The sequence below is a fragment of the Micropterus salmoides genome, unplaced genomic scaffold (genome assembly GCF_014851395.1).
Source record: "Micropterus salmoides isolate LMB-PRFRI ecotype aquatic unplaced genomic scaffold, ASM1485139v1 Ms_hic_scaffold_17, whole genome shotgun sequence".
NCBI classification, from domain to species: Eukaryota; Metazoa; Chordata; class Actinopteri; order Centrarchiformes; family Centrarchidae; genus Micropterus; species Micropterus salmoides.
Window position 1 is genome coordinate 30,984,790 of NW_024040817.1, and position 13,702 is coordinate 30,998,491.

At 42.7% G+C, this 13,702-nt stretch overlaps 1 protein-coding gene across 1 annotated transcript in view; it reads right to left on the reverse strand.

The window, feature by feature from the left end:
- The window catches only part of col28a1a (collagen, type XXVIII, alpha 1a), a gene marked incomplete at its 5' end in the record, with an annotated part of 48,202 nt that overhangs the window by 6,512 nt on the left and 27,988 nt on the right, over positions 1-13,702 (reverse strand). Inside the window, 11 exons of the mRNA XM_038724294.1 lie at positions 1,714-1,862; positions 2,340-2,894; positions 3,109-3,145; positions 3,236-3,271; positions 5,585-5,665; positions 5,759-5,827; positions 6,019-6,087; positions 6,185-6,253; positions 9,342-9,410; positions 9,502-9,570; positions 9,967-10,035. Of these exons, the coding sequence (XP_038580222.1) occupies positions 1,714-1,862; positions 2,340-2,894; positions 3,109-3,145; positions 3,236-3,271; positions 5,585-5,665; positions 5,759-5,827; positions 6,019-6,087; positions 6,185-6,253; positions 9,342-9,410; positions 9,502-9,570; positions 9,967-10,035 (1,272 nt within the window). The remainder of the gene's footprint in view (positions 1-1,713; positions 1,863-2,339; positions 2,895-3,108; positions 3,146-3,235; positions 3,272-5,584; positions 5,666-5,758; positions 5,828-6,018; positions 6,088-6,184; positions 6,254-9,341; positions 9,411-9,501; positions 9,571-9,966; positions 10,036-13,702) is intronic.

Sequence of the window (13,702 nt, forward strand, 5' to 3'; positions counted from 1 at the left end):
TGGCAGACAAGGCAGCAAAAATTGCTCTGAAAAGAAACACTGATTTAGCAGTTTGTGGATCTGGTCTGTCATTAAGGAAAACATTACAGCAGTGTGACTGGGACAGACTGGGACACTGAGGACTTGCATTGGACCTGACAAAGATGGGCAAACATAAGGATGGACTCTGTAGAACCTGAACAGTCTGTTAAACGTGTTTATGGAATGTCAACAGTGCAAAAGGCAAAGAGAACAACTAAACCCTGTGCTATCAGGAGTTGGAATACAGACAGTTACATTGAGACACATTTTGAATCCTCATGAGAACCAATTGAGGATAGTGGAAGCAGTCATGGACTTTATATCTGCAACAGGATTACCCCTCTGAGAATGGTGATGCCATAAAACGACACTGAGACTGAACTGTGAGAGGCAGCAATATGCCTCAGGTCTAGTCTGCTGGAAAGCCAGAAGAAGAAGAAGAAGATGTTTTTGGTCTGATGTTTGCTGTATGACACACTATGAATTTCCGAAAGGACTAATAAATATCTATCATCTATCACTGCACACATTCCGTTACTGGGGGGGGGGGGGGGGGGGGGGGTGCTGCCGCCGCCAAGCAGAAGTACTTCTTAAACGATGCATTGATGAATTGATGAAATGATCTGTAGAAGCTTCGACTACTAAATCATCATTAGCTGCAGTCCTACTATTGACAATGTCCACATGCACTCACGCTACACATCAGTCTTTTCAAGCAGTGAAGAACATATGCAAAACTGATTAACATTAACTCGCTGAGCGAATCAACACCGCCCAGCTGATGCAACACCGGAGAACACAGTGATAGTGATCAAGTGAACGCGCTCTGTGTTGTGAGTCCAGACAGTTGTGACAGAGTGGTAACATAACATCTAAAATCATTCAAACTAATAACTGGGGGTGGGCAAAAAAATCGATACAGATATAATATATCGTTATACTTTCTTCCACGATACTGTATCGATATTCCAACCCATCATATCGATACATAAAAATAAGAAAAATTAGCACTTTGACGGTTAGCTCAATGCTAACATATAATGGGAATTTCCATTAACTTTGGTGACCACGTTCTCTTTTTCCCCGACATGTCCTTTTTTTTGGGAGTCACAAATGCAACTGGTTGGGATTTCTAAATCGCCCAAAATGTCCATGATTAGGCTATTATCTGCATTCATTGTGTGCGTTTTAGCATTGCTTTGACCGGTACCGGCACTATTACATTTTAGTCTTTGGCATACCGGAACTTTTTCTTGCGTACCAGCACTTCTCACAAGCTTGTAATCTTGTCTGCATCTGACTCCCGCTCTTCTGGTAACAGCAGGTCGAAGGCTTTGTCCAGAGAGTGGGTGGGACACCACACCTCCTTGTCCTGAACAGAAAAGTTATCCGCCTCTTCGGGGGAGAGAAGGGCGCAGAACAGCATAGCGATGTATCATTTCAGGATTGTCTAGCAATATATCGATTATCACAGAATTGCTGTATCGTGATATTATTGGTATTGTGAGCCATGTATTGTGAATTGTATCGTATGTTGAAGTACCCTGTGATTCCAACCTTTATAGGAGACAGTGTCTGTCTGTCTGTTATCAGACTCGACTCGACTTGACATATTCGTAACCGAAAGACAGAGGTCAACAGTATTTGATAAAGTAAGTTTAATTTTTCAAAATGAGACTAAAGCAGAATTACTTGTATGTTTTCCTCATCTGGGAACTCTGTGGAGTGGCTGTCTTCAGGAGCCTCTGGGTGGGTTTCCATGGGTGGAAAGACAGCGTTTGGCAGAAGTGCCACTGCGTCATCCTGCTCACAAATCCGACTCAGTATTTTGCTTTCCAGATCTGTATGAAAATGAACAAAGAAGGGAACATGACATGTTTATTGCTAGTTTCGTCTCCCTTGACTAATTCTCAAGTGACCCTATGAACTGAATACCACAAGGACAACAAACTTAAACAATCCCTGCTCCTGTCACTGTTCATAACACAGCATTACAGGGATACAACATGTAAATAAGATCTTTAAAAGGAAAATCTAGAGATATTATTGACAGACTTTGTCACTCTGGCTTTTTTTCTGTCTGGAATAAACAGAACCAGAGTTTTTAGTACTATAGTTTCCATCATTCTTTCTCAGTGATTTGTTTAGCTTGTGTTTCTTTACAATTCGTGCTTGCATATTAATCATGTATTTGCAGAATAATAAAATAATGAGACAAGATCTGAAGTTATAAGGTATAAGTTCTTTGATAAATGTGTCAGCATGTTAACAGTGAACAGTGTGGTGGCTGAATATGTGAGACAACACTGTTTGCTTACTGGTAAGTGACCTGAAGTCATCTATGAGGTAGACGTGCTCTTCATCAGGATCCGAGGCGATTACATTCATCTCAGCCTGGAACTCTTCATACAGGTGGTCAGTCTTGTTTACGACTCCTATAACAAACATCTCGGTCCCCTGTGCATGGGCCTCTGCTGCTGTATCTTTAAACTGCATGATGTCCCGGGGGTCAGCCTGCCCGTCCGTTAAAACCACAGCCACTTTCCTCACACCAGGCCGTGCGGCCTGAAACAGCTGATTGGCACGATGGATGGCGCTGCCAGTGAAGGTACCTTCACCCAGGTAAGGCATCTTCCTGATGGCGGCCTTCACATCATCCTGGCTGGACTGCTGCTGCAAACTTACTACCACCATGTCTACGTGGCTGTAAAGCACCACACCGATCCGACTGGCTTCTCGGCTCACAGACACCCGGTCAATAAGAGTGTTCACAAAGTCCTTCACCAACTCAAAGTTTTCTGGTCCCACACTCTCAGAGCTGTCTATCACAAACACCAGCTCCAGAGGGCTCTCTCTGCACTTCAGACCACAGCCTGGGCAACAAATGTAAGAGGTACACTCAGCTATCGCACATTTCAAAGCATTTTCCATTTATTGGGACTGCATTTTATCATAAGATGTTATGAATATTTTGTCGACTTAATTTAGATTTAGTAGACATTAGTTCCTAACTATGCAACACAAAAAAAGTCTGCCAGTGACTGAGGATTATATAGCTATAAAATGCTGATAAAACAAATAATTTACCACAGATTTCCCTTATAATCCTGATGACCTCTTCTCTCTGTGTACAAAAAAAGAAGACGAAAAAGGTCTTAAATTTTTATGTTAAGAGATTAAGCTCAGTATTATTTGTGTCAGTCCCTTTACTCACAGTCAGTCCTGGTTCCCCCTTTTCTCCTGGTCTCCCCTGTAAAATTAAACTCAAATTAGAAAGTATAATGAATAAATAGTGTTGGGCTAATCTCTTTAGGACAAGTGCGTGGTGATTCATTAGAAACTATGGAGTGTCAGGTCTTATTTTCTTGAAAGCAAGTTTTTGCCTGCTAGTTTCTACAGCAGAGCTCCTAGAGACCTTCAAGCCCTGTATTTATCAGGTGTCTCAGAATTGCTCCAAGAAATCGTACTGAAAGTCAATTATCAGTCTCAGTCAGTTATCTCAGATTTTTCCATAACAGCTGAAAAAGAAAATGTCAAATGACGTGTGTTTCCATCCACAAACATTATATGGATATTAGAAGGTGGTTCATTGACATAAATGGTGGTGCAAATTCTCCATTCAGGTACACGGTACAAGGATTAGTTATTTTGTCACAGTACAAGGTTATACAGTGAAATTGAGTTTGTAACTCCCTTCTGCTACATAGCAGACAATATACATTAATATAAAACCAATTATAAAAATGGTAAAAACAAATAAACTATATTCAGTGGAGCAGTGCTGAGGATGAATAAGAGTTTCAGAGTCTTGATAGTTTGGGGAAAAAGCTGCTCTGCAGTCTGGTGGTGTGGCAGCTGAAACTTCTATATCTCTTCCCAGAAGGCAGCAGGGTGAACAGGCTGTGGCTGGGTAGGTACTGTCCTTTAGTATCCTTTGGGCTCTGCAGACACCTCACCTCACCGATATCACTGACCTGAGATGGGTACCAATGATCTTCAGAGCAGTTTGAATCACCCGCTGCAGAGCCCTCCGGTCCTGGGCCGTGCACATCCCATGGCAGTTAGTGATGTTTCCAGTCAGGATGCTTTCTATTGCTCCTCTGTAAAAGTTAACAAGAACTTGGCGTGGGAATTTGGACTTCTTAAGCTTCCTCAAGAAATACAGTCATTTCTAAACTTTCTTCACCAGCATGGAGATGTGAGACGACCATGTCAGGTTCTCTGTGATGGTGATTCCCAGGAACCTGAAACTGTGTGGAGTGTGTGTCTATATCTCCTCCTTCCTAAAATCAATGATCTGCTCCTTGGTTTTGCTGACGTTGAGCAGTAGGTTGTTCTCTGAGCACCACTCTGCAAGATTATGAATTTCCTCCTGATATGAAGTCTCATTGTTTGAAATCCGGACGATGATGGTGGTGGTGTTGTCCGCAAACTTCACAACAGAGTTCTCTCCATGTCGGGGGATGCAGTCGTGGGTGTGCAGTGTGAACAGGAGGGGGCTGAACACACGGCCCTGGGGGGCTCCTGTGTTGAGCACTAGAGTGGAGGAGGTGAGTCCGCCAATCCGAACTGACTGGGGTCTGTTTGTGAGGAAGTCCAATATCCATATAATACCTGTGGTCCTCCATTTGTCCAAATTTCACTTCTCTTACTTCTAACAAACTAGACTACTACTACTTCTACTTCTTCTACATACGTATTCAGTGTAGTGACGAAATGTGCTCTGTAGAACAGTTTGTCCATTTGGGTTACTGTAGAAACATGGCAGAGCAACATAGCAACTTCCATGTGTGATGGAAATAATTTCCATTTCACATGACAGGGGACCCGCAGTGTATAGGTAGAAATGGCTCATTCTAAGTTGGATAACTATGACCTGGATGACTGAGAATCTTCATAGACATCGGCTCATTCTAAGGTAATAAAAACATATTGGTTCATTATGTAAGGTATTTATACACCACTGGAAACATAGTTATGTATATTATATTCCATTTCTGTCAATAGATCCTCCAAAATATTACACACTGGACCTAATGGAATGCACTGCTTTCTACCAAAGTGTCTTTTGTGTTACTACCACTAGGAGGCACCAAAGTCAGAAATGTCGAAATCCTACAAATATCAAAGGAACGTTAAAATCAAGGGCAACTGGACTAGGTTGAAGAAACTCAAACATTTCGCCTCCCATTACTGAAGTAGCCTCTCGGTGAAATGCCCTTGATTCTAACCGTCTTTGGATGACTATGACCTTGATGGCTGCAAACTCCCTACAAATAGGGACTTTAAGAATAGGTATAGAATCTAATTAGTAATCAGTTTTGGACCAGTCGATACTCGGCCTGAAAAGGCTGAAATATGCATTATTCCAAACCTGGAAATGAACACCAAAACCGGGAAGTTCCATTTTACATGAAAGGAAGAAGACATCAGTGCCTAAAAGAAGAACTGCGCCCCAAAACAAATGAAAAAGAAATTCACAGGCAACTATGATCATCACAGACCTTTTGAGGAACAGTTTAGGAGACCATGAGGCATTTGAAGTGGTGACATGCTATGTTACCATCAGTCCAGTAGAGCCAGGTTCTCCATAGTCCCCCTTTTCTCCTTTCTTTCCCCGGTCTCCAGGAATGCCTCTATCACCCTGTGTGTGTCAAAGCATTATAGCAAATTTGGAGAACTGGTAATGAGAGGCAATATGTAATGCAACCATCGGTACAGGCAGTATTGTTTGTACCTTCTCCCCTGGAAGGCCATCCCCTGGCGCCCCCCGAGGGCCCATTGGGCCCTGAAACCCAGGTTCACCCTAAGAATAAAGATGGATGAACTGGTAAACATGATAAAGGTATCATCAGCATATAGACTTATCTTACGGACAGTGGTCATCCTTGCAGAACAAGAGAATGGATCAACATGGTCAGCTGTAGCTGGGTGCTGAATCCCCAAAAACAAGTACATAACCAATTCTTGGTGAACGACAAGTTTTTTATTGCCAACCTTTGGTCCCTGGATGCCCTCTCCTGGAGGCCCTGGCAGACCTGGTGGACCAGGCTGTCCTGTAGAACCCTAGAAATACAATTCATTACAGCAATTGTCAGAAAAAATGGTTTATAAAAACAATAGAAATTGTTTCAATTTCTTCATACTGTATACACACACTGACCTTTGGTCCATAAAGTCCAATTCCAGGAGGACCTGATGGCCCCAGCACCCCTGGTATGCCTCTGTCACCCTGACCCACAAATCAGACAAACTCGGACTAAGAATCCTTTCCACTACTTCTCCATCTTATACAGCCCACAAATGATTTTGTTTTTTCCATTTCCATTTCTGTCTTTTAATGTCCAGTCCGTATCACCGACAATATAAGTCAACAGTCTCCTAACAGTCTTCTAATCAGATCACATGGCCTACCATACAGGTGTGTCTCAGAAAATTTGAATATTTTTTTCTGTAATTTCTCATCTCGTAATGTAGCTAAGTGTCTCATCACATCCCTTACAGGTTTAACTCAGCAAATTTTTTATTTTTTCCCCGTAATTTAAGTCGAAACATGACACTTCATATATTCTAGATTCATTTCATATAAAGTGAAATATTTCCATTTTTAACCATGATGATTACAGCTTACAGCTCATTGAAATCAAAAATCCATAACTCAAAATATTTGAATATTAGTATAAAGACTACAAAAATATTGACCTTCTGAAAAGTTAAACAGTTCTAAAAAAGGTTAATTTATGCACTAAGCACTTGGTGGGGGCTCCTTTTGCACACGTGACTTAATCAATGCAATGTGGCATGAAGGCAATCAGACTGTGCCTGCTGAGGTGTTATGGAAGCCCAGGTTGCTTTGAAAGCTGCCTTCAGCTCATCTGTATTGCTGGGTCTGGTGTCTCTCATTTTCCTCTTTACAACACAGTTCAGGTCAGGGGAGTTGGCTGGCCAATCAAGAAGAGTAATACAATGGTCAGCAAACCAGTCATTAGTGGTTTTGGCCCTGTAGGCAGGTGCCAAGTCCTGCTGGAAAAGGAAATCAGCATCTCCAAGAAGCTTGTCAGCAGATGGAAACATGAAGTGCTCTAAATCTCCTGGTAGACGGTTACATTGACACTGTACTTAATAAAACACAGGGACCAACACCAGCAGATGACATGGCACCATAAATCATTACTGACAGGAAATTTGACACTACATTTCAAGCAGCTTGGATTCTGTGCCTCTCCAGTTGTCCTCCAGACTCTAAAACCTGGATTTCGAAATTAAATGCTACTTTCATCTGAAAAGAAGACTTTGGAGCAACGTCCAGTTCTTTTTCACCTTAGCCCAGGAAAGACGCTTCTGACGTTGTCTCTTGTTCAGGAGTGACTGGACACTAGGAATGAAACATTTCTAGCTCATTTCCTGGACACATCTGTGCCTGGTGGCCCTTGATGCATTGACTCGGGCCTCAGTCCACTCCATGTGAAGCTCTCCCAAGTTCTTGAATTGGTTATTCTTGACAATTCTCTCAAGGCTGCGGTCATCCTGTTGCTTATGCACCTTTTCCTACCACACTTTAACCTTCCAGTCAACTTTCCATGAATATGCTTTGATCCAACAATTTGTGAACAGCCAGCCCTTTCATCTTCTGTGGCTTACCCTCCTTGTGGAGGGTGTCAGTGAGTGTCTTCTGGACACCTGTCAAGTCAGAAGACTTCCCCATGATTGTGGTTCTGTGTACTGAACCAGACTGAAAGATGAAAAGCTCTTCTCAGGTCAACATTTCTGTATTATACATTCTTTATTCTAATCAGTGTTGGGAGTAATTGCGTTACAAAAGTAACGCACAAAAGTAACGCAATTACAGTAATGTATTGCTTTTTGCTGTAACACAGTAATATAAGGCATTACTAAATAAAAATCGGTAATATTATACCCGTAACAATCTCAGTAACACGTGTTACAACACACTTTAACTCGAAATTAAGTGATGTTTGTTTTTTTTAACAATACACCATTTGTCACCAGAAAAACAAATCCAAAGAGGTAAAAGAGTGACGTTACTTCCTGTTCTGGGAATCAGATGGTCGAAAAATGTAGGCATGGTGCAAACTACGGGGGAGCTCCGCTCCTCTCAACAAGATGGTAGCTCCCCTGATGGATCATGCGTAAATAGATTTCTACAGGCTGTGTGTTTGTGCTTTAACAAATTTCTTTAATGATCAGAGAGGCTGCTGTCAGCTCATCCTGACCGATCCTGTCGGATTGTCCGGAGATTCAAATAATCAGTGACTTTATGTTGCTGTACCTCCTGCGTAAATGCGCACAGTGTCTTTCTTAATGGGGACACAGTTTATCCTATTTCACCCATCCACCCTAGCCCACACCCCTGCTACTTATCAGAAGGTTAATTTTTATGACAAAGACTCGATCCCCGATCCGTGGATAGCTCTGCACATCACTAGAACCCACAGATCTTACCATCAGAAGAATGCGCCCATTAAACAACAGTTTAAGTAACGCAAAAGTAGTTTAAAGCATTACAATTCAGAGACAGTAATATTGTAATATAACTAATTACTTTCAAATGACAGTAACTAGTAATCTATAATGCATCACATTTTGGAAGTAACTTGCCCAACACTGATTCTAATATTCTAATATTTTGAGATTTGGCTTTTTGACTTTCGCCCTGCGATGGACTGGCGACCTGTCCAGGGTGTACCCCGCCTTTCGCCAAATGTAAACTGGGACTGGCTCCAGCCCCCCCGCGACCCTGTGCACAGGATAAGCAGTTGACGATGGATGGATGTTTGATTTCCCAGAGCTGCAAGCTGTAATCATCAAGAATAAAACAAAAAACAGCCAGAAACATTTCAGTTTATATGAAATGAATCTAAAATATATGAAAGTTTCACTCTTTGAATTAAATTACAGGGGGAAAAAACTTTTCATGATATTCTAATTTTCTGAGATGCTCCTTTTTATTTACACGTCTGCAGTTCTTCCCCATTTTTTGTGCTTTTGGTCTGGTTTGATTGAAAGTAGCTTAGATGTGTTTGCTGTTAATAACATCTGAATACCCTCAAGCAAAATTTTCTTTTCGCAAATGTATGATTTTTTTCTCATAAATTTACCACTTTAACCTCAGAGCATATTCACATTTGTTTATCATACATTTGCAACATTAATCTCAGCCGTTCTTAATTTTTTTTTTCAGAACATTCTCAGGTTTTGTTTGTTTTTACCTACAAACACTACAGTTCTCCTGAGCTTGAATGTCCCTCTGAGGACTTTCCCTCACTTGATGACTTAATGAAGTAACACTAGTGCTCCACCTTGGGTCCAGGTAGTCCTTTCCCTTCAGGCCCCATCTCTCCTTGCACTCCTGGTAAACCAGGCAGCCCCTAATGATGAAGTAAGATGTTCATTTACAAACCCTTCTTTCTTATGCATTGAATATGAGATAATACAATTATACCCCCGTTTCCCTGTCACCTGTGGTCCTGGGAAGCCATCTCCCTTCATTCCTGGTGGCCCCACAGGTCCATGATTTCCTTTGTTACCCTGAAGGAGGAACAGGAGAACAGTGAAAATAATGAGAGGGACAAAGACAGTAGGAAAATGCTGTTGTTTGTACATATTAGCATAAAATCATTTTGACCTGCAGGTTTGTATATTGCAAACATACGGTAATGTGGTATGACTGTGACCTGAAAAATCCACACATTACATTATTAAAGAAATAGCATTTTTTTGCCTTTATATGATAGAAACAGCTGCAGAGAGAGACAGGAAAGGTGGGACACAGAAACAGGATGGCATGCAGCAAAGGGCCCTGAGGGAACTGAGCACTAAGAAAGATGTTTTAAAAATATGTGCCATCAGCTAGTATAACACTTCCACACAGTGCACTGAGGTGTGATAAATTGATAGAGTGATTAATTTCTGAGTTAGTGTTACCTTCGGCCCAGTGATTCCTACTCCAGGTTCTCCAATAGGTCCAGCTGGTCCTACAGGCCCAGGATCTCCCTGTTATTTGGACAAGTGAACAACAAGCTCACAATTGTTTATATTAATGCATTCTGACTGGCTCATAATATAAACAAAACTGTTTATTTATTTAGACACTTCCAAATTGTCTTTTGTGTTATATATCAGTTGTAGTACCTCATCCCTTGTGTTTTCATTTGTTTCCCCCTTCCTTGTGTTTCCTGTCTGTTCTGTACGTCTCTCTGTGTTTGTCTGTGGCGTGGCCAAGAGTTCTGACACTATGACAATATCGGAGGACTTTACACTATGTAACGTGCGTTTGACTTCAAACTCCTTGTGTTTCTGTGTAAAGCACCAAATTAGCATAACACTGCTTCACTGTGTAAACTTGACACTGTGTAAACTTGACAATGCCTTGAGGCTGATACAAGAGAAGTGAGTAAGGCAGGAAAAGAGAACAACTCACCCCTCCTGCTCAGGTGGCAACAGCTGACTGGGATACTTACTGGGATAGTTTTTAACCAGGGCGTAGAATTCCACGTCCATATGGGACTGGTATCATACAGTCCAGATGACTGGGATGACCTTGCCCAAGCCATTAGTTTGTTGTTGAGGGTACATGATAATCATCACCAACCTTTTTCTTTTTCTTTATTTCTCATGCAGATTATCATTATCACATCCTCACTATTTACAGATTTAAAAATGGCCTTCATAAATGTGGATATTTGTGTGAAAGCATTATACCCCACTCTCATAAAATACCTGCTTATGTGAGGTGGGGAATGGGGGGTGATAATTAATAAGCTAGAATCAGAGAATGTTTCTTAAAAAATGACTCTGGGGTGATAGGGGCAGCTGTGGCTCAGGAGATAGAGCGGGTTGCCCCCAATGGCTGTACCATTGGCGTGACAATGTCAGTTTCTGTTTGAGCACAAGGCTCAATTGGTGAATGTGATGTAGTGTAAAAGCGCTTTGAGTGGTCAAAAGACTAGAAAGTATATTTAGCTGTGTGCCTAGATTATTTTAAAGAGGTGGTATTATGCTCATTTTCAGGTTCAAAATCTTAATTAGGGGTTGTACTACAACAGGTTTACATGGTTTAATTTTCACAAAACACCATATTTTTCTCATCCTGCACATTGCTACAGCTCCTCTTTTCACCCTGTGTTGTACGCTCCGCTCTTAAGCTACAGAGTGATGCATCTTACTTGTACAAAATCTTTGTTGGGAGTTGCACATGCGCAGTTCCCTGGTAAGGACTACTAGCCAATCAGAAGCAGAGAAGGGCGGGTCGTAAGAAACAAGGTGGTGTGATCCAAATCACACTACCTATTTTCATGAGGTAAGAAACCCCCCCCCCCCTCTGTTTTTTACACAAATCGCACCCTGGGTACATGTACAACATTTCTACAATGGAAAACCAAACAAAGGCGAGCTGGTACTGTGCAGTGGAAAAGGGGCTTCACTAAAATCAAAGGGCCTCCGCTCAGACTAGCTTGGTTTGAGGGCGTGCCTGACCCCGCTAGCTGCTCGGCAAGCTTTATGATGCGTTTTCATTGTGATGTCACAAGTAAAGGAAGTGAAGGGCTGGACTACAAACGAGCTGTTTTCAGGCAGTTCAGAGCAGAGTTTTCTGTGGGAGATGGGAACTCCCTTCGGGCTGGACTTTGGGCTTTTTCACTTTGCAAACCTATTACATGCACAAAAAAGAGAAATAAGTCAATAAAGGAGAGGGGAAAAGCCAAAAAGCAGAATACCACCTCTTTACGTAGCTGTGGCCATCATTCCCAATCGCACATTATTACACATAACTTAATTTCTGAATTTATTTGTTTTGGGGTTTTTGTATGTATAAATTACTTGGGTTCTTACCACAATCTGGTGAAAATGTAACATCAATAGCACCTTTAGAAATTTTTTACCGAGAAAAATGGTGATGTGTTCAATACATATTTTACCTGCTGTACTTGCTGAGATTGCTCAACAGCATCTGGACAGGACCACTGCTTTAAATTAATTTGGCTTACTTTCTCACACAAATGAAAGCAAAGGTCAAACTGGAAGTGAGTCTAAGTGTGTAATGGATATTTACAGCAGACAAACTGAATAATCATTTTAACACTTTCTCTTCCGAATAAGGTCGGTGAAGATGTGTTTTTATTGATTTATTGATTGATTGTCACGCTAGCAAAATCACTCATCCTTTGATCACAGCAATGAGGTTGATGAGTAATTGTTATTATAACTGGCTTTTTGTAGAGTGCTCCCATGTATCTCCTGAGTTTGTGTTTCATTTTTTGTGAATGACCTGGCTGTGCTGATACCGGACTCCGGTATTTGGATCACTGCTACACCACAGTTAGCAGTGCCTATACGCGCTCCACTGGGTCACTCTGATCACGTGATGGTCCATCTGATTCACGCTTACAGGCAAAAACTAAAGCTCTGTAAACTCGTAACTCGTTAAAGTACAGGTTTAGCAGGGAGGTGCGAGAAGCTAAACGACTGTAGTCAGAGAGACTAAAGAACCAGTTCTCTGCAAACGACGCCACTTCTGTCTGGAGGGGGTTCAGACAGATCACAAACTATAAACCCAAAGTCCCCCACTCCATAAACGATTCTCGCCTGGCAAATGAGCTGAACCAGTTCTACTGCCGCTTTGAGAGTCGATCAGACACCATCCTCTGTGACTCCTCCGCTCAGCTTCAGCCTTGGTCCACCACTTCTTCCCCTCCCTCCTCAGAGCTGGCCAGGTCCACCCCCTCCCCTCCTCTCTCCATCACAGAGAGGGAAGACAACGGTCTTTTCAGGAGGCAGAAACCCTGCAAAGCAGCTGGGCCGGACTCTGTCTCCACATCCACCCTGAAGCACTGTGCTGATCAGCTGTCTCTGGTGTTCACAGACATTTTTAACACCTCACTGGAGTCATGCCATGTGCCAGCCTGCTTCAAAGTCTCCAGCACCATCCCTGTCCCCAAGAAACCAAGGGCCACTGGACTAAACGACTACAGACCCGTCGCCCTGACATCTGTGGTTATGAAGTCCTTTGAACGCCTAGTGTTGTCCCACCTAAAATCCATTACAGACCCACTCCTGGACCCCCTGCAGTTCGCCTACAGAGCCAACAGGTCTGTAGATGATGCAGTAAACATGGCCCTTCACTACATCCTCCAGCATCTGGACTCTCCAGGAACCTACGCCAGGATCCTGTTTGTGGATTTCAGCTCTGCTTTTAAAACCATCATCCTGGTCCTGCTTCAGGACACGCTCTCTCAGCTGAACGAGCCTGACTCCACCTGCAGGTGGATCACTGACGGACAGGAAGCAGCACGTGAAGCTGGGAAAACCTGTCTCTGATTCCAAGACCATCAGCACCGGTTCTCCTCAGGGCTGTGTTCTTTCCCCCCTTCTCTTCTCCCAGTACACCAACAGCTGCACCTCCAGTCACCAGTCTGTCAAGCTCCTGAAGTTTGCGGACGACACCACCCTCATTGGGCTCATCTCAGGTAGGGATGAGTCCACCTACAGGTGGGAGATCGACCATCTGGTGACCTGGTGCAGCCAGAACAGTCTGGAGCTCAACGCTCAGAAGACAGTGTAGATGGTCGTGGACTTCAGAAAGAGCCCAGCCCCACCCTCCCCCATCATCCTGTGTGACTCCCCAGTCACCACTGTGGACTCCTTCCGCTTCCTGGGCACCATC